At 37.2% G+C, this 26,782-nt stretch overlaps 1 protein-coding gene across 1 annotated transcript in view; it reads right to left on the reverse strand.

Moving 5' to 3' along the window:
• Nucleotides 1-3,174: 3,174 nt before the first annotated feature.
• Nucleotides 3,175-26,782, reverse strand: part of FBXL4 (F-box and leucine rich repeat protein 4) — a 64,836-nt gene continuing 41,228 nt past the window's right edge. Inside the window, exons 7-9 of the mRNA XM_068937856.1 lie at nt 13,657-13,728; nt 12,120-12,432; nt 3,175-5,439 (exon numbers count right to left, since the gene is read on the reverse strand). Of these exons, the coding sequence (XP_068793957.1) occupies nt 5,276-5,439; nt 12,120-12,432; nt 13,657-13,728 (549 nt within the window). The 3' untranslated portion in view covers nt 3,175-5,275. The remainder of the gene's footprint in view (nt 5,440-12,119; nt 12,433-13,656; nt 13,729-26,782) is intronic.

A 26,782-nucleotide genomic window follows, 5' to 3' on the forward strand; every position in this document is an offset into this window, starting at 1 on the left:
GTAACAAAATATGCAAGAAAAACTTCTTTCCTCACAAAGGATCCTTTCCAACTTGGGATGTGTCTCATAACAGTGCCATTTATCATTATTAAGCGAAAACAAGACAGGGGAAAACTAGAGCTGCACAACTTAAACTGAAGTAACAGTACTTTGTCCATTAGCTAAAAGGAAAGATTCTACCATTATCTCCTATTAATGGGGTTGACTCTTCTTAAAAGAGTCACCTCTTGCCCAGGCCCCTTTTTGAAGATCCTTAGGAACTGCAACACACAAAAAACTCACGCCTCGGCCTTTCTTAAGTGTCAGCTATCACAATTTGTCCTATGTGTCGTAATATTTTCTAATAAAGAGCCCTTTCGTGGTCAAGCCAGAAACCTAAAACCATAGAAATTACCATCAAGGACAATCACAGAAATTACCATCAACAAACACTTGCTTTTGGGAAAGGCGTGGACTGTGCCTAACACAGCATGAACAGATGCACTAAACCAGACATCTTTTAACACAGTAATTCCAAAAGCTACAACTTATACAACCATTGCAAAAGAGTAATAATGAACATACAAAACAATTCCACCACACTTCCCCACACAATTTATATAATAAAATGCTACATTTTATCTAGCTTTTGTAATCCTGCAGATGTGATGTGGAAAACTTACCCTATGAGATGCAGTATGTATACAGTTAGAACCAAGACTAAACACTGTTTCCACATACATACAGCAAGTAACATTTCTCATGACAGAAGAGCAGTTAAATTAGGCATAGTCTTAATTACAGCAATCTGAAAGATTATCAAAATAGCTGCACTGTATTATGTTTTTCAATTACTTTCATGCATTTTACAGAACTATACATATAGCCAGTTGGGTCCATAAGATTTTAAAACAGGGAAAGGAGATGTATCTCATTAAAAAGAAAAAAAAAAAACACACTACACCACAGGCATTTGCAGGGAGCTCAAGGGCAGATCCTGGCATTTAAATAACTAACCTTTCCAATTGTCATCATTTCTTTAATTGGCTTCTTTCTGGATGGATTTTGGAGGGTTTTGTTTGGTTGAGGTTTAGGGGTGGAAGGTGTTATAGTCTTGCTTTTTTGCTATTGCAAGGCAGGTGGTATGACACTGGATGGAATTAATCTCAGTTTAGTATCCTAAAGCTAAGTATCTAATCTGAGCTAAATCACAGTTTCCACAGTCTCCAGAGAGGCAATCCAGAAAATGATTCATTCTACTTTTCTTAAATATCTGTCTTAGGGCGAGATGAGTAACTCTCTGGAGGCGCCCAGCTCCTTCCAAGTGTAACAGAGCAATCCAACAGCTTAAACTAGATGTCCAACTTTCAGAGAGCTAACATGCAGCGAGATGCATTTGACTCGCTACTTACCAAGACTACTGGGCATCTTTTACCTGGAAAAGCTTGCATGAGAGCCCCAAGGAAAGAATCAGGCAGTAAATACAAGGGGTTTCCCTCTTTCTGTCTGAAGTTTAGACTTCTAGGCACATGAGGATTATAAGGTCCAAACTGTTATGAAAACCTGTTCTTCCGTTTAATAATGTGCATAACTTAAGAGAAAAGTTCCACTCATTTTAAAGAGCTACTTAGACAGTTCAGGAATACAAATACAAGTAAGTAACATTATTGAATTGAAGCCTTCAGGACTTGGGAAGATGTCTTAAATGGTAAAATTTGAACACTGATTTTTAAAACGAACAAAATATAATGCCGTATCTACCAATATGAGATCCCATGCCAAATTCACACACATAGTACAGAAGTCCCCCTTTATTTTAAGAACACAAGCTCTTCAGAGTAAGACTTTTTTTAAATGCCGTTTTTTTTTTTTTTTAAAAACATCTATTGCTAAAGCACATCTGCTACAATGCTTAAGAGGACAAAAAAAAATAATATCTTTTAAAGCAGTATTTAGGTAATGTGGCTGAGGGATGTCTACTGTTGGGGATGACGATCCAGTTTCAGGATAATTAAAATCCTTTAGCTGATTCAGCATCACTCATTTTGGATTAAACAAACCTATAGAAAACTTCCATCTAAAGGACTGTTTCACATGGACACAATCCACAGTAGTAAGACTGCATTCACACACTACCATACCCTGTAGTATCTTTCACATGTAGACAAACGAAAAGGCACTTCAGAAAGCAACACAGGAAAGCCAGTACACCTCCTGCCCCAGCTCTTCCTGTTGCATGGATAGAGAGGAACTCAGTCTCCAGGTACAGTAAAACAACATTTTAGAATAGACTTGCTAAGAAACACCTTTTGCTATCATATTTACTCCACAAGAGGAAATACTATATGAAAATGTTGAGATTTATACATATATATAGATATATGTATAAATATATACACACATATATGTATAAAGCAATTCATATCTATATATGTATAAATATTTATACATATGTATACACACAAGCATGTATATATGTACAAAATAACAGAACTAAAAGGCAGTGACCTATTCTTGCTTCTTTACGATGTACAAGGAAGGTCTAAAAACTTTTTTTTTTTTTAATCTTGAAAACATCAGGAATGTCAAACCTGGTCTCTATTCTCTTTGCTGGAAGACTTCTTGGAGGTATAAAGCCACAGGTAAAAGAGCTTTTTACCCACTGATTGAAGATTAAAGTATGGAACTACAGACAAAGCTGTCTCTTCCCCCAAATATTTTTCAGCCGTTTGAATTAATTACACATTAGCAATAGCTACGTATTAAATAGTCTAAATAAAAAGCAGATTTCAATTAATCCTAAAGTGTGACAATACAGAATCGTCACACTGACATACTGTCACACTTGACAATAGAGTTACAGTACAGAAATCCTGACAAACAGAATTTCAAACAGAAGGCACAAAATAAGAAACAAATCCTTTAGTACGAACAACAAAATGCCAATTTAAACCTCCTTTATACCTCCTAAACAGCAACGCAGAATAATATCCTTTATACAGACATGACTGCAAAAATATTTTTTATACAGTTCACTGACGCTGCAGAAGTAAAACTATGCTATTCACCTACTTTACCAGTTTGAAGGCACAACGGATATCACTTCATCCACATCCCACACCACTTACAGTGAAAAACAAACAAGAAGCATCTTTAAGAAAAAAGGAGATAAAAATACAGATGCACCCTGAGAAGTGAAATTTCACAACAAAAAAACATTTATTTTAAAATATTGGTATTTGTAAACTCCCATTGTCTCAACCTGCATTCTCCTATAACTAGGATAATAACGTTGAATCCTCAGTTACTATGGATAATATTACCTGTAGATAAAAAAATAATACTAAAAGTTTCCCAGAAACATAAATCAACCCAAACCTGACAGAAAGAAATGAGGTCTCGCACAGAATCACTCCAAAGCAGACATATGTCAGTGGGGAAGAAAAAAAAAAAAACAAAAACCAAATTTAAAGGTTTCTAAGAATCTCCAGGTTTCTGGGGGAAAAAAATGGAATGGCATAACCTAGCTGGAAATCCCAGTGCCATCTGTGTGGAGAGAAGGAAGAAGAGGGTGGGGAGGTGGGGGGGGGAGGGAAGACATCTGTGCATGCCCTTCTTTGGATCTGGAATTCTCAAAAGTTTCTGTAAATTCTAAAATCGGAAAAAAAGGTCTTTTTATAAAAATCAGATAAGTGTTCTGTAGCTGTCTCATGATGTGGTTTATAAAGTATTGGCACCAGCACAAAAGAGTTCAAAGCATTCATTCAAGAGTCACATATTTTGCCAAATCCTCAATGATTCGTAGCACTCCTCTGTGAGTGGACAGTTATTTACTGCATAAACTGAAGTATTCTTTGCCAGTGATCTTCAGTGTAGCAAGGTTCTTTTGCCAGATAAAACGTTCTGCCTGTTCTCCCAGTAGATAATCACAAATATGTCTCTCCAGTATTACTACCTTGATGGCAATCTCAAATGACAGGCCATGCTTCATGGTCCACATTCACCAACAATGTACAGTTATAAACTTAAGTTGTAAATAGCAACATACTTTCAGCATGGTTTTGGAGGAGAACAAAAAAAAAAAAAAAAAGAGAGAGGAAAACTTCATCAAAGGAAGTGCAAGAGGAAGACAAAGAAAGCTCTGGAATTTGTCCATAAACACAGCCTTCCTTCTCCAAAGGCTAAACAGTGTTAAGGAGAGAGAGAGATATTGCAATAGTACTTGGAGCTATCATCTCTCTCGGAAAGAACAGGAAACGAAACAAATACCTTAAACTAGTAAGTCACCAAATCATATTGCCCTTGTTTCACAAACACTCTATGTTCATTGCTATTTTACTGAACAAAAATGTTTGCTTTTACACTTGATAGCAGATTTGCAGTTGCCAATGCATTATCTTAAATACTGATTTTTATGGTACTTCTCATGATAAGCAGATGTATCACAAACCAACACAATCCTGACCATGAGAGAAATTTGAAAAGAAAATTGCTTTGGACTTTTCTACAAGTTATCAGTTATGACACTAAGTACCTGGCTCAAACTTTATATCCAATACCAATAAGCAGCTGGTAATTTTCTCTTTCGTTTCTGCTATAAGTTCAGGTGGAAGGTTCTTGCATTTATCTGTTGTCGTTTAGGCTGGACTGTAAAACATCACTACATCTATTTCAGGTGGAGGAAGGGAGAAAAATGTATCAGATATAAGTCATTGCCATGAAAATGAAGAAGAAAAAATGTCTTTTCAATCCATTCTTATACAAGTGTAAACAGGTTTTCAAACAGCTCATTAGAGTCCAAATAATAAGATCTTACACTGCAGGCCAAATTAAAATGCTACAGTGTGTGTAGACAGATATATATATATATGTTTGTGTGCATATATATATGTGTGTACACACATATATAAAAATAAATAAAAGGAAGCACCCATCTTTTTCTTACTGCTAAATATTTAACTTTTGCTTTTATCTGGATAGTTTATTGTTTAAAACATCCTATAAAGGGTCATGTGAGAATACGTTTCTAATTTTCTTCTCATTAAAGCCACATATATGGCTATTATATAAAAACATGCAGTGCCACCAATTAACAAGGAGTTAAACAAATACTAGGTACAATATCAACTCTTTAGGAAACGCATAATGTATTTAAATATATTTTTACCCATTTTGTGCAGATAATTAATACTTTTCTTTATTTCATAGGGGATTTATGCTCTTCTTAAAAAAAGCGAGCACAATTTCACAGGAAACAACTCTGTCAAACGAATTCCACAGCAGCATATGTAGTGAGTCACTGGGTGAAACTCTTTTTTATGAGCACATTAGGAAAGTTGGCATTCAGTTCTAGGACAACTCTATTATCAATCTGTGAACAGAAGGACACATCGAGTAAAGAGAGATCTTTACAAGACTCCAGCAATTTTCTTAAAGATGCAGGGCTTACCATCCTTGTTCCTGTTCAAAAACAAAACAGAAAGAAAATAACTTGTAAAGTTAATAGAATAGAGTCTCTTTTCTTTTTTTTCCCCCCTCAAAGCTACTAATACTGCATCTTGAAAAAATGGTACCGTAACCTAAATTTTCTTTAAATTATTTCAACTAGATTTCAAATGAAAAGTTTTTCTCAGGTACAGTCTTTGCAGGATCTTACCTTTAAAAAGCCTGTTGTATTTTCCTAGCCCAACTGCTTAAGTAACTCCTTCAGTTTCCACTTGGAAGAAACTTCACAACTTCAAGGGGAATTTCTAACTACAGAAGCTGACCCCAAGTACCAAAAGCCGCAAGACTTCCCAGGGACAAGATTCTGGCCTTTGGTAACAAGCAACATAGCGTGCTACTCTCCTGTTCTCACAACTTGTCTGCTGGCTGTAATGCCTTGCACAGCACATACGTTATTGCAGACTACTCCAACTCCAAATAAATCAGCAAGACTTCTGTGGAAGCTGGATTAGGGCTCTAGAATGAACACGGGCGTTACACATGCAGGAGTGATTTTCAAGGACGACCAGTCCTCCCTACAGATACTAACTGCAACAGGGAATACTTAATGCTATTTGCCTCTACTAAAAATGTGACTGAACTCCTGACTCCTGTCATACAGGATCAGGTCAAGCACAGAAATCAAAAACAGCAGGTGTTTATACGCATACAGGCACACTCCCATTATAGGTGATGGGAATCCAGTCAGTACAATCAATGGCACATAGCACATGATTCAGCAGACCAGACCGCAGGGAATGATTCAATTACTCAGAGAGGCGCGCCTGGTGCCCCTTGGGATTTCTTAGACCATGCAGGACGCTCACACAGAGCTGGACAATATGACACAGGACCCACAGGGGTTCCATGCCCTACTGGAACAGCAGCCGGAAGGCAGCCTGGTTATTCTGGGCAAGTAAACCAGGCCCCGATTCTCTAGTGTGCTAAACATCAAACTCTGACTAAAAAGTGTACACGCCCAACATGTACACATCTACTGGTATACACTTCAATTTATACATCTTAATCTTGAACTGAATCTCGCTCCAAGAAGCCATCTAGTTCAGTTCCTTGTCTTTGGCCACAGCAAATAAGGCTTACAAAAAGAGAGGAAGAAACAGGGTGTTTATAAATCGTTCCTTCACTTCCTCTCAACTGCCAGAAATGATCAACTTAGGGATTTTCTAAGTGACGTTCCATGAACGTATTACCCTTCTGAATACATTTGCATTTATGGCCCCTTCACATGAGTTCCACAGTTTAAATACATATTGTGTTAAAAATAAAAACCAGTGCTGAACGTGCTGCCTGTTAATTTCATTGCCCCTTAGTTTTTCTTTCCTAAAGAAGCAGTGAGAGATCATTCCCAATTCACTTTCCCCACACCAATCACGAGTTTATAGCCATCTCTTCTGTCCCCTCAAGGTTGTCTATTTTCCAGACTCTTCAGTATTTCAGATAATCCCTGTTGTCTTGTCTCTGTACTTTCTAACGCATTACTTTTGAAATGTGATGACTGGAACTATAACACTGTACCAAACACAAGGCAGTAATTCCATAATGAGGTCTTATGGTTTTCTCTCCTTGTCTTTCCTAAGAAATCCTAATATTTTATTTGTCCTTAATGAGTAATGAGCTGATGTCTTCCAAAAAAAAAAAAAAAACACCACCAAAAAACCACAACTATCTACAACATCTCCAGGATCTATTTCCTGCACAATAACTACTATAAAGCCACTCCCTTCATATGCTTAATGTTATTTTTACTCCATATGATGACTTTGCTCTTATCAGAGCATTATATCTGCTACATTTTATTATCCGGCTACTCAGTATTGTCGGATTGCTGGGCAATTCTTTGTTAAGTTCTTCAGATTTGGATTTTTTCTAACCTCTGTACTTGCACATCATCAGCAAACTGTAATGTCATTATTCATTCATTTGCCTGGACTACATACAAACACATTAAACAGTACCTATCCCAGTGCAGATTCTTGATTACCACACTAGTGACCTAACTTCGTTGTGAAAACAGACGCTATATTGTTATCCTCTGTTACCTATCTTTGAAACACTCATTGCTATCATCCAGGAGAAGATAGCCAAGTTCTTTTAAAAGTAGCTTTTGTAAGCTTTGGTAAAAGCTTTTGAAAATCTAATCTTATATGGCCTGGATTAGTGTTATTCCCATCTTCATCAGTTGCTCCCAGGAATTTTAAAAGATTTGAGAGGCATAATCATCCTGGAAGGGATGGAGCTCTCCTTCAAAATATCTAACACTCTTCACATTCACTGATTCATTCTTTCCTATGGTTGCAACCAGTTTACACAGAAGATAATTTTATTGTTTCATAGCTGTTAGGATCATCCCTGCGCTCTTCACAGAAGAATGTGCCACATTTGTCACCCTTAATTCCTTCAGTGCCAAGGCTAATTCAAGTGATAAATCACACACCAGAAGTAAGATTTCAACAGCCTTGTATTTGAGCTCATTTAGAACTCCTACATGAATACCATTTAGTCCTAACAATTTATTATTGTTCAATATATTGATTTGTTCAAAAGCTTCCTGTATTGGCATTCCAATTTAAGACAGCTTTGCAGGCTAATCTCCTGGAAAGAATGGCTTTGATGTGGCAGCCTACTTAATTCCCCCTACCGTGAACCCTAACGGACTGCCAACAGTTTTCCTGCAATGGCCTTCTCATAACTGAGTGATCCTTTACACCTTGAGTACCTAGCAGCCTCAGCAACTGTCCTGTAAACTTCTGATAGCTAACGTACTTGAAATACATTACTTGAAATACATTTAGCTTGGACTAATTGCTCATTTCTCAGAACATATACGTAACTGGTGTATTAAAACCTGCCATTTATTTTTGCTGTTCAATTTGTTCCCTGAAAAATTCTCTGGTATCACCTTCAAAAGGGTGCTTCTGAACAATGATTTGTTTACTAGAACTATTTTATTAGCTGTAAAGGATTTCATTCATATACATATATCAGCTCTAGAATTGTTAGGCAGACCTGTGCATAATGATTCTGAAAATAACACCTCCAGAATATTTCTGCAGTCCCAATTTCTATGACAATGGACATTAATACATACCAAATAATACTTAACAAGAATAATCAAGTTAAAAGATGTGCCTCCAGTAATTTCATTTAAACACACACTCATCATAAACTTTCAAGAGGGTATATATGAAAAAATTTTCAACTTCTGTACAGAGAGAACCCACACATGCAGCTAATGAAGTAGAGACCTTGAAAATAACTAGCACTAGTCCCTCAAATGCCTACTTTTCCTTTCCTCCCCTAGATCAGCCAGACTAGCCTGTTATTCTTTACATTTTATTCAATCTATTGCACACCACGCAAATTCTAAATTTTAATGTGCTGTAGATTTTCCTGTTTAAATTGTCTAACTACTTGTTGATGTTCCCAAGAGAAAGCTGAAGATTTTGACAGTTGGCAAGGTGACAGTCGGGTTTTCTGTTGCTCAGGAAGGTGTGGGAAGTGATTTTGTAAGTAGATTGAGTATATTAATTCTGCAGTAACAAAGGTATCTACTTTTTTAATGCTCTTTGTGCAGGACAGAGGCAGTTATGACTTTTAGGGAGAGAGGTTAGGATGACTTATTCTTCACTCTTGACAGCAGTTGGTTGCTTGTATGACATACAATAAGAGCTTTTGGTGCTATCAATTCAGGCTCTCATCTGATTCATCACATTGCTCAACACAGGTCATAGTTTGAATATTAGCTTTTAACTACAGGCCTTGAGGTTTCCACTTAAATTTCTCCAGCACTAGATGAGGTATGCCATCTCCACAGAACTGTCAGATCATCACAACTAGATCATTCTGCAGCAGGGTGGAGATCCTCAAGTGAAGGGAAAGTACTGGAAGAATTCCTATACAACCCACCATTTCGACCACTGGAAAAGACGTGGCAGAGAAGGAAAGGATGCTTATAAGGAGGCAGCTCACTACCTAACAAGTAAAAGAAATTGCAAAACTAAATAAAAAAAATTAAAAAGCACATCCTCACATACTTCTAACTATTGCACAGAGAAACCAACATTATACCATCATCTCTGGTGACTATGTTGCAAGGTAAGACATTTTGATTCTTGCTTAGCTTAAGGACCTGTACCGAGCAAAAAACTTCAAACTTTTGGAGTCTTATTGAGGCAAAAGACGTTCCCTCACAACATGCACGGTTAACCTAGCAGCAAGCAGAAGCTGTCAATTTTACTTCCTCCAAACTGCCCTACTATTTCTATGCCCTTTACAACCCATGTATAAGCCAAACATTTCATTACTTGGGAGACAAGAGGGGATATAATGAGTACCTCTCCTTCATTCACATCATAGAGAAGACCCACCTGTTCAAGGTTAGTCTTGCAAAGCTGAGAACTGACCTCAGACTTCTAACAGATTCAGACCTGTTGACACACTTTTTTTTTTTTTTTAATAAAAGGACAAAAAAGCATTTTGTAGCTTATACTAATAGGACGGCCCCATGTCAGCCACCGAAAGTTAGAGCACATACAGAGATTTGTAACTTTCTTCGTACTCCTGAGCAGTGGGAGATTGATTCTTTAGCTCAGACAACAGACACTTTTGCATTTATAATAGAGCACCCAGCATCTCCAGCTCCGGATGGCCCAAGAACAGTTGTGGCCCAAAAGCTTAACAATTCCGTCTTTTAACCACGGACTAACTGTTCCCATATTCAAACAAAAAAAATGAAGACAGTTTCCTTGCTGTACCAGAAATAACTGCATGACTTCCTCACATACACTGCATCACCTTGTACTAACTGGTTCATTTCAGAAAATAGCCTTGTTTTCCACCCTACTGAGGATTCTTCTAAAGGAAGAAACAGAGGTATATATTAAGGTTTTGGGTAATATCTTGTAGATAATCCAACTGCATCTCCATATGCTCCAAATGCTCTCCAAAACAAATATGCAGTCGTATTGGGGAAAAGCCACTTGACTCAGGAATACTGGTAAGCACCCAGGTGATGAACAAATTCCTTTCCCATGTTCAGGTATTACTTTTCCACATAAGCGTCAGGAAGACGCATAAACTGAATTCGAATGTTAAAGGAAGTGTGTGGCAACAAGCCCCCACTGCTGGCAGAGAGGCAACAGCACTAGCAGACTATCTGTAGGCTTAAAACAATCACACTATTCACTGTGCAGCAGCCTCTCTGGCAGAGTGAAAGGTCAGACCAATTTGTAGGCAGACACAATGCCATTGTAGCAGAAATGCATGAAAGTGGGTGATCAAGAGAACATACATGTTTTTCAAATACGGTATTCATTATGCTTTTTGGAAACTTTTCGTGTCTGACTAGGGAAATGTGCCCTCAAACTAGCTACAAAACAGTTTCCCTTAAACACAAGCAAAGCACATTACCATCTGCAGACACATACATCAAGCCTGAAAAATTTGTACTGGGCGGAGTAAGTTTTCATCTGTTCATCCTCCTTCCCAATGGTGGTTAGAAGGTGACTTTCTTATTCAGGGATGAGTAAAACTGTATTTCATGGTAGAAGAGTATACACTAGCTATATTGGAGTGACAATCTACAAGAAATTTACCATATTGCTTTAATGAGAAATGCTGACAACCTTAAACACATTTGGAACATTATTCAAGTTGAGGACACTCAATTCTTTGAAGCATCTCAACCTAAATGTAGTGTTTTCATTAAAATTATTAAATACTAAAAATGTGCAGTACAGCTTTCTTCCCTTTTTTTAATCTTCCTCTTTCAACTAAGCTGGTGAAAACAACTCATATAAGTGCATAGAAACTTCTCCCACAGTGTTCACACTACACTGCAGTCCTATATTACTTTAAAAAGAAAACATCATCTTCCATAACAAAAAGAACAAACGCAATATTCTGCAAAGTACGTTTCTCAAAAGTCCTTACTTACAAGTCCAAAAGCCTATTTATTTTAGATTTCTAAACATAGTAGTAAGTAGGGTGCAGAGGACTAGAATTTAAGATCTGCTGGTTTTTGCTCCTCCTTACTTTTTTCCCACCTTAGTGGAAAGTCCATTTAAGTTTTTTTCTTAATTACTTTTTTTTCTTTCATGAGATAATTCATTTCCTGATGAAACCAACAAAGAAATTTAATATTGTTCCATCTATCTGTATTGCACAAAAGTAGAAATCTGTTTACTGATCATAAGACTCGCACTATACTTTGTCACACTGCACACAAAGTAAAAAAGCAACAATCAACAAAAGCAGAAACAAGGAAAAGAAATTGGATCACCTGATAGCCAAAAGTAAGTAAAAAGATTTGAGTAAAAAAAAAAAAGAAAATGCTAGTGATTATAAAACTAAAATTATTAGAAAAAATCCTACTCAATTCTCAGTTTAACCAATTAATATTAAACAGTCAAATTATATGATTGACATAAATCGATCGGATTCTAAGTCAGGAACTTACTGCAGTGAATAATATTTCCCATCAATCTTTTTTTCCCTATAGTGAGCTATTTTTTAAAGAAAAGTTTATTCAAAAAAAAAAGCTGAAAGACAGTTTAATCTTACAGACTCCATTTTAACTGCAAGGCTTTTCAGACATAATAAGTAAGAAATATTCCAGTGGTCCTATGTTTTCTTACCCAATATATCCAGCTGCCGTAAACGAGTACAGTTAGCAGCAAGCTCTTCAATGTCTGTGTCACACACAGATCTGTTGGCTGTAAGAAAGAGCTTTTGCAAGTTTGGAAGTTTACGTGCAAGGTTTGTGAAACAGCCTGTACTGCTCTGTAATGTAGGGCACCAGCCAAGATCAAGTTCTTCCAAAAGCTGGCAGCCTGAAGCCAATTCTGCTATTCCGCTTTCAGTTATGTTTTTACATCTCCACAAATCCAGACTGCGAAGTTTTTTGCATTTTGCTCCCATCATACTTGCTATAAGATCATAGTCTTCAATCTGTAAGGAAAACAAACACTGTCATGTATACCATATTTTCCAGACATCTATAGGTGTTTCAAGAATTTGCTTGCTAACACACCTACAGATCTGTCTTAAGCACTTGTCATTTCTAAAGAGCTCAAAGAATTACTCCTTGTAGATTACAATGAGGTCTACTTTTACAAAAGACAAAGGTAAAATACATTTTTTAATCAACCATCAAACACAGATGCTTTCAAATTCATTTAATAAAAGGATCAGTGGAAATACAGGGAAAAAGTTGATTTTCCTTCAAAATCCCTTCCTTTTTTGAACAGTTATTTTTATTTCAAAATATAATTAAAATTATTATTTTTTAATGGTAATAGGCACTGCAATCATAAGCATATGTGCATTAAAGAATGCACATATTTCTGTTCTAGACTGACGAGTTGCTACTTCTTCCTTACAGAAGCATTGCTATTTACCCTGGGCAAGCCAAAGGGGCTCAAACAACGTCCCATTATACAGGCAGCAGAGAATGAAATCCACATAGGAAGAGTGGGACTGTTGGAAAGATTAAGTCACATTGCCCTCCTCCTTCATTCTTGAGCCAAAGTAGGGAAGGCTGAGCCAATTCTGCTTTGTCACTTGCTTCCTGAACTTTTAGGAAATTCTGCTAAGTCTCCCTAGTGAGTTATAGCTGGTGTGTCTATCACCAGAGACTGCAGCACACTAGAATCCCACTATACATACCTCTCGTCTGAACACGCTATAATATAGCTCAGATGGCTTTCCTGCAGGAACTGCTATCCCTGTGTTTTCTTTCTTTAAATCAATGTGTACCACCAGGAAGTCTATGACTAAAACAACTTTTGCAGAAAACATCTCTCTCTCATGTATTACTATATGATCACATGCAAATATGGGCCTGCTAGGAATGATTATTTGGCTTGAATAAAAAGTAAGTCCTGATTATCAGTTTTGGAAAGAAAAAGTCACTACATGAACAAAGAATGCCTAAGATTTTAGGAAGAGGCTGGAGATCAAGAACAATGGAAAGCCTATAAGCTAAATTTTAGCGCTACTAAATTGGCATGCAACTGAGCCACATCTATTTCGAACCTTTACATGAAAACACAGTTTACTTTCTGACATAGTATCAACCTAGCAGTTAACAGGTCTTTGTGGACTATAACTCCAGGCTGAGTTCCAAAGCAAGTGCGTGTATACACACACACACAGGGTAGTCTAAGTACTCACCATGACACAGCTACCCAGACTGAGGTGCTGAAGCTCTGAACAGAAATTCAGGATGCTGAGCAGGGCTGTTTGCTGCCATACGGGAACACATCAGAAAGAAATATGCAAAGTGAAACAAAAAAAGAGGTCATTTAGACATTAAAGGCTGTCACCACTTATCTTGAAATACAGCTCAAAACTCAGTTACAGAAACAACAAATGCCATTTAATGAATCCCTGGGTGCTCTAACCATTGATTGTCTTAGGAATCATTACGAGCCTTTACGCAAGTCACTTTGGATGCTGTTTTGCATTGCCCTGAAGATACCTATACACCCGTGACCTATGGGATCATTTCTCCCAGGAAAGCTGCAGGAAAAAGTATGGCAAGTTCAAACAACTGGCAAGGCCAAACCAAAACCACGGAGGGCTCGTGACGTACCAGGAGAACAGCAGAGGCTCTGACATTCCCTACTCAGCTACAGCCTGATGGAAGTGTCAATAGAGCCACCCAGCATCAGGGTTGAGTCGGTGACTTTAATGTCAAAGGAGTCTCCATGCTGACAGGGATGCTGACAACCACTGAGCACCTGTCATGACTAGCATGCAGGCCGAAACAGATATAGGGAGTACTTTACAGTCATGCTTTTGCCATTTAACAGGGTCATTTTCAGAAAGTACTGCACATTTCTGAGGGAGCCTGAAATTATACTGGAACATCAAACGTATCGTACAAACAGTTAAGCATATGGCTATTTTGTTCTATTTTCATATGATAAGGGAAATCTTCCTTTTTCAAACAAATTTGTGTTTCTAAGACATAGAGACTCCACTGCATTGTCTGTGGTCATATTCTGTTCTGTGGTTTGAAATACACTCAGTGCAACAAGAATTTATGGGGGATTCTAATTACAAATAACTGTGTTATACGTAAAACATTCACCACTTAGGATTTTGAAATCTATATGAGCTTGAAAAGTAGATTAAGTTTCACAAAACTTTAACAATAAAATCTGTGGATGTCTACAGGATATACAACACTTCCTCTCAGAAAAAACAAGTTATATACAAGGCATAAACTAATCTACTGCTAATAGTGTTCCCTAAAGGAACACTAGTCAACAATATTTGTATGTGTGTATAGTATAATCCATATAAAGTTAGTCATTTGTTTGTTTGTTTTTAGAAAGTTTACAGTAAATGTTTCACCTTAATATTCTCAACTTGTTATAATCTAATGAAACTCAGCAGGAACATGACCTTTTGTTATACTACTATGAAGAAGTATCTGATGCCTTGCACCGAACGGCTTGCAGATACAGAACGGGGACATGGTGCAGAGTATTCATGGAGTTTCAGACATCAAATTTAGGTGTCTCCAGGGAGCAATGAGAAACACCTAACACTCAATTTTACATGGAAGCTCAGCTTCCAAGTTTGCCTTCTGAGATTTGATTTCCCAAAGGCAGCCTAGAAGTAGAGGGTGTGAATAAGCCTTCCTTATGTGTATCTTTACACAGGTCTTACAAAACTACTTTTGTTCGCTTGCTTTACTCTATTTATGTTTTTAAAGAAAAAGGTAGACTAGTGAATTAAACATAAAAGCTGTAAAAAGTCATTATTAAAGATGTAATATTCAATAGCACTTTAAAACGAGTAAATGCGTAAACATATTCACCTGTATGATAAAGCTTTAACTGAAGTACTTATTAAGCAAACACTTCATTTAGAGCATTAATTCTGAATAGTGAGTAATTCCAATAAAAATGAAACATGTATTTTACTCAGTGAAAGCTACAAGCTTTGGAACCTATTTAGGTGTCCAGATTGAAAACAAAATCCCCAAACCCCTTCCTACACACCTTAAAGATCTGCGCTTAAAAAAAAAAAACAGTCTCAAAAGACTACATACACAACTCTAAATAGGACTCTGCAGGTATTCAGGTGACTTCTCAGGAAAATGAAACACTTCGATGTATTCCATCATGTTTTTCAGTAATGGTTTTCAGTATAGGGTTTAAACACTGGCCTGAAAGGACGGGAAGCAGCAGCCCTTTTCTGCAATTGACACACAAACAGTGCAAAAGAAACGGTCACTCTGAATAGACTGTAGGATGCAAAATTAAATCAGTAAACCCTCTCCTTCAGAGAGGGGTAAAATAGTTAGGAAGACTGGTATTTATAATTGTCTTGGTCATATAACTGAGCTAATGCGTTAACTTGAACAGGGATTTTTGTATACCTCCCAGAATACCTTTTTCAATCTCCCTCTAATTTCATGCAGTCAGTCCACATTTTCAAAGGTCTTCTCACTACCTATTAAACCTATAGCATTATTTAAAATAATTATCTTTTAAAAACTACCAAGAAGAGAACACAAGGGATTTGGATAATAAGAAGGCAGCCTTGAAGAACACCATGTCGTACTGTTCCACAGCATTCCAAGTCAAGCCCAAGAGTAACAACTATGTATTCAACAGTAACTACACTGGATGTATTGACTTCTCTTCTGGAGTACATATGCCCACACACAGTACATCAGATCTCTTCAGAAGCAGTGTCTGTTCTTCTTTAACTAAGGTAATTTTTGCGTATGTCAAGAAAGAAAGAAAAAAATGTTCTCTCAGCATGTGTAATTGTGCCTCAGTTGATTCAGAATCCCAGTGGTAAAGGACATCAATATAGCAGGAGAGGACGACAACTCGCAGAATCCATATGCACTATATCTATGGTTGTAATAACCTATCTCTTTCAAGCCATGTCTGCTCAATTCATCTGATCTGCCTGCAATACAGGATGATGAGCAGTAAAATTCCTGTTTAAGCAAAGCTTGGAGAAGAGCAAGGCAGTCACCTGACCTTGAAGCTGTAATTCAGGCCACAGACTTCATAAGTTAGTGTGCTTTGTAAGAGGAGTGAAGAGGCCACCTAAATTCTTGATTGGCAAACTTTAACCTGGAGAGAATCCATTTCACTTTCCTAGCCAAGTAGACACCATCCAATCAAAGATTACCCACGCAACACTTGATTCTTCAGCCTAATAACCAAGACATATAGTCTGCAGATTTCTTGAGCAATATCAGGGTGTTTTTCCCATACCAAAGGTAAAAAGGTTAGGCTCTTTCTTGCTCCCCTTTGCACATACTCAAACTGTGGAAAGAAGAAAAGTGGGAGATTTAAAAAAAGAATTGGAAGCAAACTTATGGGTTTTTTTTAATGGATTTTGTGTGTTAACACAAAATCGCTTCAGTGGTCCAAATTTCTTCTGCGACTCAGTTGAGTTGATCCTGCCTTGGACAAGGCAGAGAGGAAATTACTCAAAATCCTTTCTAGCTCTGTGATTCCAAATGAGACAGGTGACAGTTCTGGCCCAGAACAAAAAACTTCCATTCTTGTAATATAGGCCAGGGTAAAAAAGGTTTACATCCTGTGTATCAAGAGGGTGTACGCTTCAATTGAACAGCTGCTACGCGGCTAACTTGTATCCAACCTGTCCTTGTAAGGATTCTAGATCTATGCAAAACCATTCAGCTTTTGACTTTCATGTTGCAAAATTGCCTCTGTTTTGAAAAGAGGAGAAACCAAGTGGCATCAGTGGAGAAACCAAGTACCAGCCAAACACAGTAAAACACATGACAAGATTGATTCTTAGCTTTTTTCCAGGATTTTTTGCTTTTATCATCCAGGAAGTGCATAACATTTCTGATATCCATATGATAAGCAAAGCATCCAAGAGATAGCCTGAGCGCAACAGCCTGTCAAAAAGAAAAGCCTTCTGTCTGTGGCAAATTAGGTTCACCTGTGAAAGATGCACAGTGAGTATTTGACAGTTTACACATTGCAGTTTCACTGTAAAATATCCCAAGATTTAAAAGAAAACAAAGAGGTCTTTAAAATAATACAACAGATTGCTACATCTGCACTATAAAAAGGGTGAAAACTCGTGCACTGCAGTGTGCCTCCAGAAGGTTAATAGTAGAAGAGCCTAAGAAAAAAACATTGTAGGGCTGGGACAAGAAAGAAACAGATTGCTCTTTTTTAAAATAGATAAAGTTCCTTTTTACAGAGAAAGCTTGAAAACTGCTTTAAAAAATTGTTACTTTCTATGCTGGGAACAAAGAACAGACTGCTCTTTCCCACTGCTTTCTCAGAACAGAGTCTGACATAGGTTGGGAATTCTTGCGACCCTTTACTGATATGACAGGAGAACCTAACTCTTTTACAAGACTTTTTTTCTTGTAATTATTTATTCAAATTTTTCAGTGAATCAGGCGCTGACAAAAAAAAGTTTCCAATTGTCGAATCAAAAACTGCTCTTTCTTCTTCTTTAAATCAAGGTTTCTTTGCTTGCTATGTGTATTATCACAAAGTTCCTATTCTCTAGATTACCATAAAGTTGTCCAAGAAAAATTTGAATTAGGTAAGATTTAATTTTGTTTAATACCAAAAATTCAGGTTGAGGTAGGAAAAAAATCCTTTAATTCCTCCCCTACCCTCCCAAAACAGTATTATATGTGAGAACAATCAAAATCACATCATTTTTTCTTATTCTTTCCAAATGATGACCTCATCTCCAGCCCTCCCTGCCTCATCCCCCCAAAACTCCACTGTCTCCACTTACAGGAAAAGAGTTATATAACATTAGTTGCAGGCAGATATCAGATAACACATCTATATTTGCAAGCTCACCACAACGAGAATATTATATTTTTCCATGATATCAAAGATTTAATATAAGAGTGATCCTAAAGACCATAATTTCTTCTCTCTCTCATTTCAGTTACTTATCTCTCCTTCAAAAAAAAAAAATGCATCTTGAAGAGTCTTGGCAATGAGCTGCTTCTGCATATGAAGTTTATGCGGTTGCAGTATTTAATAACAGGTTCCATCAGCATTTACCCATGTTTCTGGTTAGTATTTTCATCTTGTTCTGATGTGCCTACTTTAAAATGCCGCTTAAACTATTTGCTTTTAGGTTAGAATTAGGGTCTTTAGGGATCTATCAACCAATCGTACTGGATAATATACATTTATAATACCGGCTACTATCTCACAATAAACAATGAACTATTAATAAGACAAACAGGTAAAGCATTAAAAGATTTGAGCAGCCAGCTAGTAATGAATTGTGGAACCCAGAATATCCAGTACACAATCATCATGCTATTTCTGTACAAATCAAATTGACATTTCTCAACAGATTTAACTAAGAAAAAGTATAGTAATTGTCTAGTTGCTGTATAAGACATCAAACAGTCAATATCCATTTGACACTGTGCAATTATATTTTGGGAGGCTACTCATCTGACAGAACACTTGACAATATTATTCCATTCAAAATAGCTAATAATCTGAGTGAAAATTCATGATGAAAAACTCAGCCTTGCCCAGATAAGGAGTAAACGTGTAATGTGGGCAAACGTAAGTAACTCTAAAGGGTACTCCGCATATTCTGTCTTCCTAATTTTGGGGGGGGGGGGGGGGGAAGACAACCCACAGTCAATGATCCATCTCTCAAAAGACTGAAAGTAACAAAACAGATCAGGAAGGATAATTGGAAAAATACAAACTACGGTGGAGCCAGTGGAACATACTATGTCTCTCTTGGCCCATCAATCATTATCCATATTCTCAGAAGTCAATCCTTCAGCAGAGAGAGATGTCCACATGAGCTGAGAAATCCAAATATTCTCAGACCTGCACAGAAAGGTTCCTCTTTTCATGACTGCTGGGGGAGCTTCTTGTGTCTCCCAAAGCTTTAAATTTGCAGCAAAGGAGATGGGACCAGCTGACCCCGCTAGGCAAACTCAGGACCCTGGAAACAGATTAGACCAAGACATCTTAAACAGCAGCATATGCATCATGGGTGCTGCTTGTATCACTGCAGAGGCACAAACACTCCCTGTGCAGCTGCCTCCTGCAGCACAGGAGTAGGCACTACTGTGGGCAAATTAACTGTGGGAATTCTCCACATAAATAATGCAGGTCTTCAGCACCTCACAGACTAGAATTACCCTTTTGGAGAACTGAGACACATTACACACACAAAAGACATGAGAAGTCTGCATCATGTCTTTCTACATGCAGTCACAAAGTAAAGATGATAGAGAAATTAGTAAATGAATGTGTCAAGCAGAGTTATAATCCTTCCTTAAAAAAGAAGCAAACAAAAAATAAAACAAAAAAAAGAAAAAAAACCAAAAACCCATCCAAGACCTGGCAAGTAAGCACAACTTAAACCAAGTCTCATAATGCTGAACATACATACACACAGGGAGAACCCCATGTTGAAGCAAAAAGCTGATTACCAAGTCAATGGGAAAGCGGAGAGGAAGGAAACCACCACTTGCTTTAAGAAAACCATGAAACAAGCTCTTGGCAAATCAAGAGAAATCAAATTATTTACTTATCACCTGACATCAAGATAATGGTCTCACACAGGTTATTTATTGGGACCAAGTAATCTGAATCAAAAGGGTATTTGGAAGTTTTTACAGAACAGCCTGACTACCGGAATCAATACCAAACTTTCTGGACTGACAGATGAGTGATTGCCAGTTTATTCACAATTTCATACCAATCTGCTTCGGAAAGATCTGGCTTACTTAACTAGAGCCATACCCTGCTATTCACCACAGATGCTTTTCTGAAAAGTGCAACAGTAGTGATTCAATGAGTAGCAAATCAGTTTTTCCCTGTACAAATTAATGTAACAGAGGGAATACAGGCAGTGACTTAAGAAACACCCGCCAGTTGTACCACGATCCTTCACAGGTGATATGAAGGATCAGTCAGAAGCAGGATCATGCACTGGGAGAAGTGATGTTGCAGTTGGGTTTTAAAACCCTACCCATGACATGAGGTCTCTGGCTATTTCAACTGTGTGTATTAAGTCCCTGCATGCGTGTTCCCGCCCTGACTTCTTGCAAGAAAAACTGCTTTGCTACCAAAATCAGCTTCTTCAGCTACAGGACTGAACAGCTGACAAATCTTCTAATGTGAGCATTCTTGCTGCCTCTTCTGGACAGTTACATTTCCATCACTGTCACTGTCCTTAAAGTCAATCAAATTAATCAAAGCTGACAGATTAAACAATGGGGTAATGATAATGGTTAGCAGAGCAAAAGAGACCGGCAACAGCACCCAAAACATGGCTAGAAGTGATAGGTAGTGGAGCGTTGCTGTAGCTGGGCATGGCCTCACCACGTGGAGAGAAGGCTTTCCTGAAGCCCCTTCATCTCCCTTGGGATGGAATTTTCCTGCCATGCCCCAAATCTCTCAACATGAAACTTTTACATGGAAATGGGATTCTGTGGTCTATTGATGAGGGTCTGGAGAAAAAAGGCTGTCCTCAAGAAGACAGAGATTTGGAGTTTTGCTTTTTGAGGTTTTAAAGTTTAGTGATTTTGAGGGTAAAAACGTATAAGCTGCTAAAGAAGCAAAGAAAATCCTGCGTAAGCTCTGCTACAAAGGCAGTCCTGGGGAGCACTGTGTGTGCAGCCTAGATAGAGGCAGAGAACTAGAGAGCTCTACCTGAGGGACAGTCCATAAACTAGGCTGACAGCACACGGCTTGTATGTCCCAATCGCAGGTGAAACGAGGAACTCTTGCATGACAATCTGACAGAGTGGACTGAGAAGCCTCTTTCCAACAGAAACATCCGGAACCATCCTCTCTTGGACTGCAGCTTCCCCTTTCTTCACTGCAAACTGCTGCCAAAATATGTCAGAAAATGAACATAACTACTTCTAATTCCAATGAAAACAGTCAATAAATGCTTAACTAAAAATATTAATTCAGCTTTTGACCTTCCAGAAGTATCTTACTGAATACCAATTACTATGTGCTCCTGCATAAGGCTGAAATAAGTAATCTTGAGGCAGCACATCACTGGATTTTTTCAAACTACAGGTATTTTTATACATAATTCAGGTAACTTTAGAATAGCAGTTGCTGCCCATATATGAAACTGGATAAAAGGAGGTTATAAAAATACTTCTTAGAGGGGAGGAAAAAAAAAAAGAAAGAAGTTCAACAACATAAAAAAGCTCCCCCCACCAAAAGTTTTGGTTTATAGTAACAAAAGTACTACAGAAACATTGATAAAAAAGCAGCTACCAATACCAATTGTTTGATAAGATAAAATTATAATCAATTATCTATCATAGTCTTTGTTTCACACCATTGATGATGTATTTCACAAGTATAATAACAAAGAATGTGTTTTACCATACTAGAACTACCTGTGGTAAGGAAATCAGGTGAAAGTAGATAATTTTACTCCAAGCTGAGTGTTGCTATCGTTATAAATAGCAATATCGTTCATGATTACAAATAACAGATGTTAATTTAAAGGGTGATCTTGTTAATATTACCCAAAGTCATTCCAAATCTGTAAAATTACAAAAATACATATAAGAAAGTAAGTCAAAAACTAAGGTTGCTTTTTGATACAATCTATGCAACAGCTATATTAGAAGATTTCAGAATTCTGGCTTTTTATCTGATGTATTTTTTAATTCTTGTATTAGAGTAGCAGGTGCCAATTAACTGCTATTAAATCTTTCATTTTGAAAGGTACAACAGGCAAATGAATACTGCATTTAAAAGGTAGTAACAATTTACTTTAAGAATGTCAAGGTATTGTGCCTTAGCATCTAAAAACAACCTACAATCAACCTACAACATTCTCAAGAGGAAATGCTTCTAACGGAAAGAAGTATGTAATATGCTAAAAACGCAGAAAGAAAAGATACCTTAATGACCAAGTAAGAGTTAACTCTTAATCTGCTCAAGCAAGAAAATTATGTTTCTGGCCTTTTTTTCAAGCCATACAAATCTTGATACTTAACGTATCAAGATCATTTCAAAGCTATCCACTGGTTGGTATTATGATACTTTGAAACAATGTTAAAAAGCCAATAGGAGGGAATTTGAGATGTTTAAAGAGTTAAGAGAGAACGTGCATTCTCAACCATACGATCTCAGTGGTTTAACTGGTTAAAGAGAAAAGGAATATTAGTCACAGTGCTCTGGTTTTCAGAAAAAGTTTTCATAGCAGGCGGCTTTCCAGAAAGCACTCATTTTTAGACTACTAAAATTCTGCTCTAAGGATAAATATTTACTCTTAATGTCTTCTTTCTGACAGAAAGAAGAAATCTCGGGATAGTATATGAACATTCAATAACACACGAAAGGCACAACATTGTTTCTGTAAATTAAACTTGGATCTAGAGGACTGCACAGCTATTCAGGTTGTTCACCATCCTTTGCTTTCATCTATTTTCATTTTTCTGTGCATTGCACTTCAGTAGTCATGCTAAAAGCTGCAAACAGCAGGGAATCATATGCCAGATCAGAACTAGATGGCAGCCAAATCTGTTTTTATATTTACGCCATTCAGTTCTCTGAGCTAATGTCTCCATTTCATAAGAAGGAAGTGAGTAGGAAATGAGGTTACCTCATCCTTTACAAGGTAGTTTCTTTGGCCTTTAAGAAGAACAAGATGCCCACATAGTTCCAGACAGAGCTATCCACAGAAGGCCTCTCGTCATTTAGTCCACAGAAACGTTTATACCTCTTAACGTAATCTTTCTTTAGCTACCGTTTTCTTATTTTTCCAGAGATAAAAGGCCAACCTTTGTAACTAAACAAATTTCCTGCAACTTAGAAAAGCTTGTACCAAGACACCAGCAGTATTTCAAGTACATATACATACCCTTATGTAGTTATATGGTACCACAAATATCAGACAATCTCTACAACTTCAGTATGTTTGTTGTCATACCACAGCTACAAAGTGAGAAGGTGCTACGAAGCAAATTTTACTGATACAGGAGGAGCACATTTTGCAATAGGCCATTAATCCCGGTCGCAAATTAGGAGAACAGAATTCATGTCTGAATTCCACAATTATTGCCATCAGCAGTGAGTCATCCTCCTCCAACTCAAAGGGCCTCACCAACCAGGCTGAAAAAAATCTGTCAGCTGTAGGAGTCAGTTCCTTCACAGTCCTCCTCAACCGATGTTCACAGAAGGGGATAACCTCTCCCCTGCACCACCACACACACCCTTTCTTACCCCAGTCGCCAAGTGTATTTAGGTGATGTCTTTTGGACAGAGACACTAACACAGATACTTATCATCTGTACATTCCAAATTAATACGACAGCAAAAATATTTTCCTTTACAGCGTAGGCCACTTCTAAAATGTGCAACTGACCAGTGATAAAACACAACTTCATGGTACAGGTTTAAAAACAGGTGTAATGTGAACACTGCACGAGCATCAGGTAACAGAAGAAAGGCAGAGGGAGAACACAGAACAAAAGATGGAATGAATTTAATTAGCAAACTCAAATATAGTCTCTCAAAAAATCATAACATTTGCCTCCTCACAAATGAGCATGATATAATTTGTGAGACAGCATTCATGACATACCAGAGGCACCATAGCTATCTACATAGCACTCTACAGCTACTTAGCAGTGCCAGGGACACCGAGCAACGTGATTTAGGTCAACGAAAGTTATTGTCTCTGTACATAATTCAATTATTATATTTTGGTTTTGCTTCATTTGGTCACATTATAGCCTCACAGCTGTCAATCTTCCCGACATCTTCATTCTTCCCCCACACTCTTCATGCTAGAGACTCAAATGCTCAAATTCAGCTCTATAAGCCTGACATGGGATCAGAGGGCATCATTAGAGTGAGTCAGGTCCCTGCATTTGATGATCATTTTATCTGTCACTGGATCAACTTTCCTCCAAGAATCTGCTCTCTAATTAGAGGCTTTCACTATTTTTCGCTATTAGTTTGCAACTCTTAGTCCTCACGATTTGAACACAAGTCAGTGAAGCTTTGACCAAGCTGAAAAATCTCAGACAGCTCTCAGAAGTATAGTGTGCCCCATAACAGATTACATCTGAAAACTCTGCAGAAGAATTTTATGGCAATATTAACTCTTTTAATGCTCTTTATTTATGGAAAATAAGAGCTGTTATGGCCATTTGTGAGATTCTCATGCCTCTTCCCAGTTACTACAATTTTCAGTGCCCACTCCTACAGCTGCCTGAATTTCAAATTTGCTCTTGGTTGGAGATATCAGTGATATAATTTATAAATACAACACTTGCTTTAAACTGTGTAAAAAAAAAAGTTCATAATTTGATATTAATTTAGTTCACTCTGTATTGCAATTGTATTTGCATTAGAAACTTTTAAAACTCTCTTCCTTCACACATTACAAAGAGCTTAGAATATCATATGATATGAAATATGCAATCCTACATTAAAATTTACAATCAGCAATAAGGAGATAAGTTTTTCTAGTTTAACTGTGGCTTTGGTGTCTTCAAAATATAATTTTGGCTGCAGTATATATACAGATCTTTATGATAAGCATTGAATCAAGATAACATTCATTCTCAAACCATAAAGACATGCATTGCCAATTATTGTATACAATAGTACTTTCATTGTTCATTGTGCTCTTTAAATGCATCAATGCCAACAAGTGCTTAAATTATGCTGTGAATACGCTCTCAATGAATAAACATTAAGGAGTCATGTATCAGCAAATATCAAAACCACCAGCACAAAAAGCCCCCGAGTATTATAGAGGTCTCAAGTTTGCAGAAACTACATTTAAAAAAATGTTGGGATTATTTTCTGAAAGCAAGTTACAAATTATTTCAAGCTCATACAGAATCTAACAACCATTAAATTTTATTGAAGGTTTCATTCTTAAAGCACTGGAAACATCAGCTGCATTTAGTGAGGAAGAGCACAATGATATAAGATCACTTTTTTTTTTTTTTTCCTTCCCTTGTTTGGCGTGGAACAAGTTAATGAAATTCACTGAACAGTCCTTATTGTTACAGGAAGGCTGGAATACTTTAAGGGTGTTGGAAGCTTCACTTTGTAGAAGCTGGAAACTGATCTTGTGCACAATGGCAAAGATTCAGTAAGTCGAGGAAATAGCATTAGATAAGGCATTTTCAGCAGGACTGGGACTAGAGACCATAAGTTCTTCTAGATCGTTCAGTTATCTTCCAAAATATGAACACAGTGCCTTCAGTTTCAGAGGTAGTAAGTAACAGAATACCAGAATCACCCACTTCACTGACACTGTATGCTTAAAAATTGGAGCTTTGATTACAGAGAGAGTGGGAATATATTTTAAAACCCAAAGCCTATTTAAAGAAAACAGCTAAAATAAGAAGTTGCTGTCACAAAAACAGCCCAGATAATAAAATTGACAACATATTATGCAATAAAGTTCCCACTTCACTAAAAGCAATCATCAGTTTTCTGCAGAGTGTTTTCTTAGAACGTATATATTAGCGTCACAATAATCATATAATCAGAGAAGTTCAACACTTAAAATTTCAATGAGAAACGCAATTTTTTTTCTTTTTTTTTTTTGCCCCATTCAAGCCCTTTTCCCTGCTCTCCCAATAAAAATAAAAGGAAAGAGTACTGCAATATGTAGTCTGAATAAGGAGACCCTCCACCTGTGCAGGTAACTGGGAGTTTGTTTTAATTTAATCAAAATAGCATTTCTTTTAATAAAACTTTAATGCTGTACTTTATAAAACGGAAAGCAAGAAGAACAAAACTTGATCAACATACTGATAACCAGGAAGGACGATCTTTTTCCCCATATCTCATATTATTTAAATACAGGCCCAGGTTCACAGCTAACAAAGAAGAAGTTGTACTCTTTGCTCAGAAGGGCTCTCTAACACAGGACTGCATTTTCAACAAAGATCAGTAACTGGAGTAGAAAAAATGACCTTTTTTTCACTTGCGTCACAAATAACATGCAGAAAGAGGCCCTCTTAAAAGTCAATTACAGCTTGCATGCCTGTTTTTCTTTTCTTTTTCTTTAGTGTTTCTTCTTTTGCGTTGTCATTTTAAAAAAAATTGCTTCCATTAAATAATTCAACTTAAGTGTATACCTTGATCATCCATGATAATATATTCCTCAGACTTTTTACAAGCATAAGTAGTACCCCCCCCAGCCCCGACTGATCCAATTATACTATGCGTAAATTTCAATGACTACCTCTAAATGTGCAGTAAGATACATGAAAATTATCATTTCCTACGGACAACTCATTTCAGGCAACCTTTTATCTACT

Source organism: Struthio camelus, chromosome 3, assembly GCF_040807025.1.
Source record: "Struthio camelus isolate bStrCam1 chromosome 3, bStrCam1.hap1, whole genome shotgun sequence".
Taxonomy (NCBI): domain Eukaryota; kingdom Metazoa; phylum Chordata; class Aves; order Struthioniformes; family Struthionidae; genus Struthio; species Struthio camelus.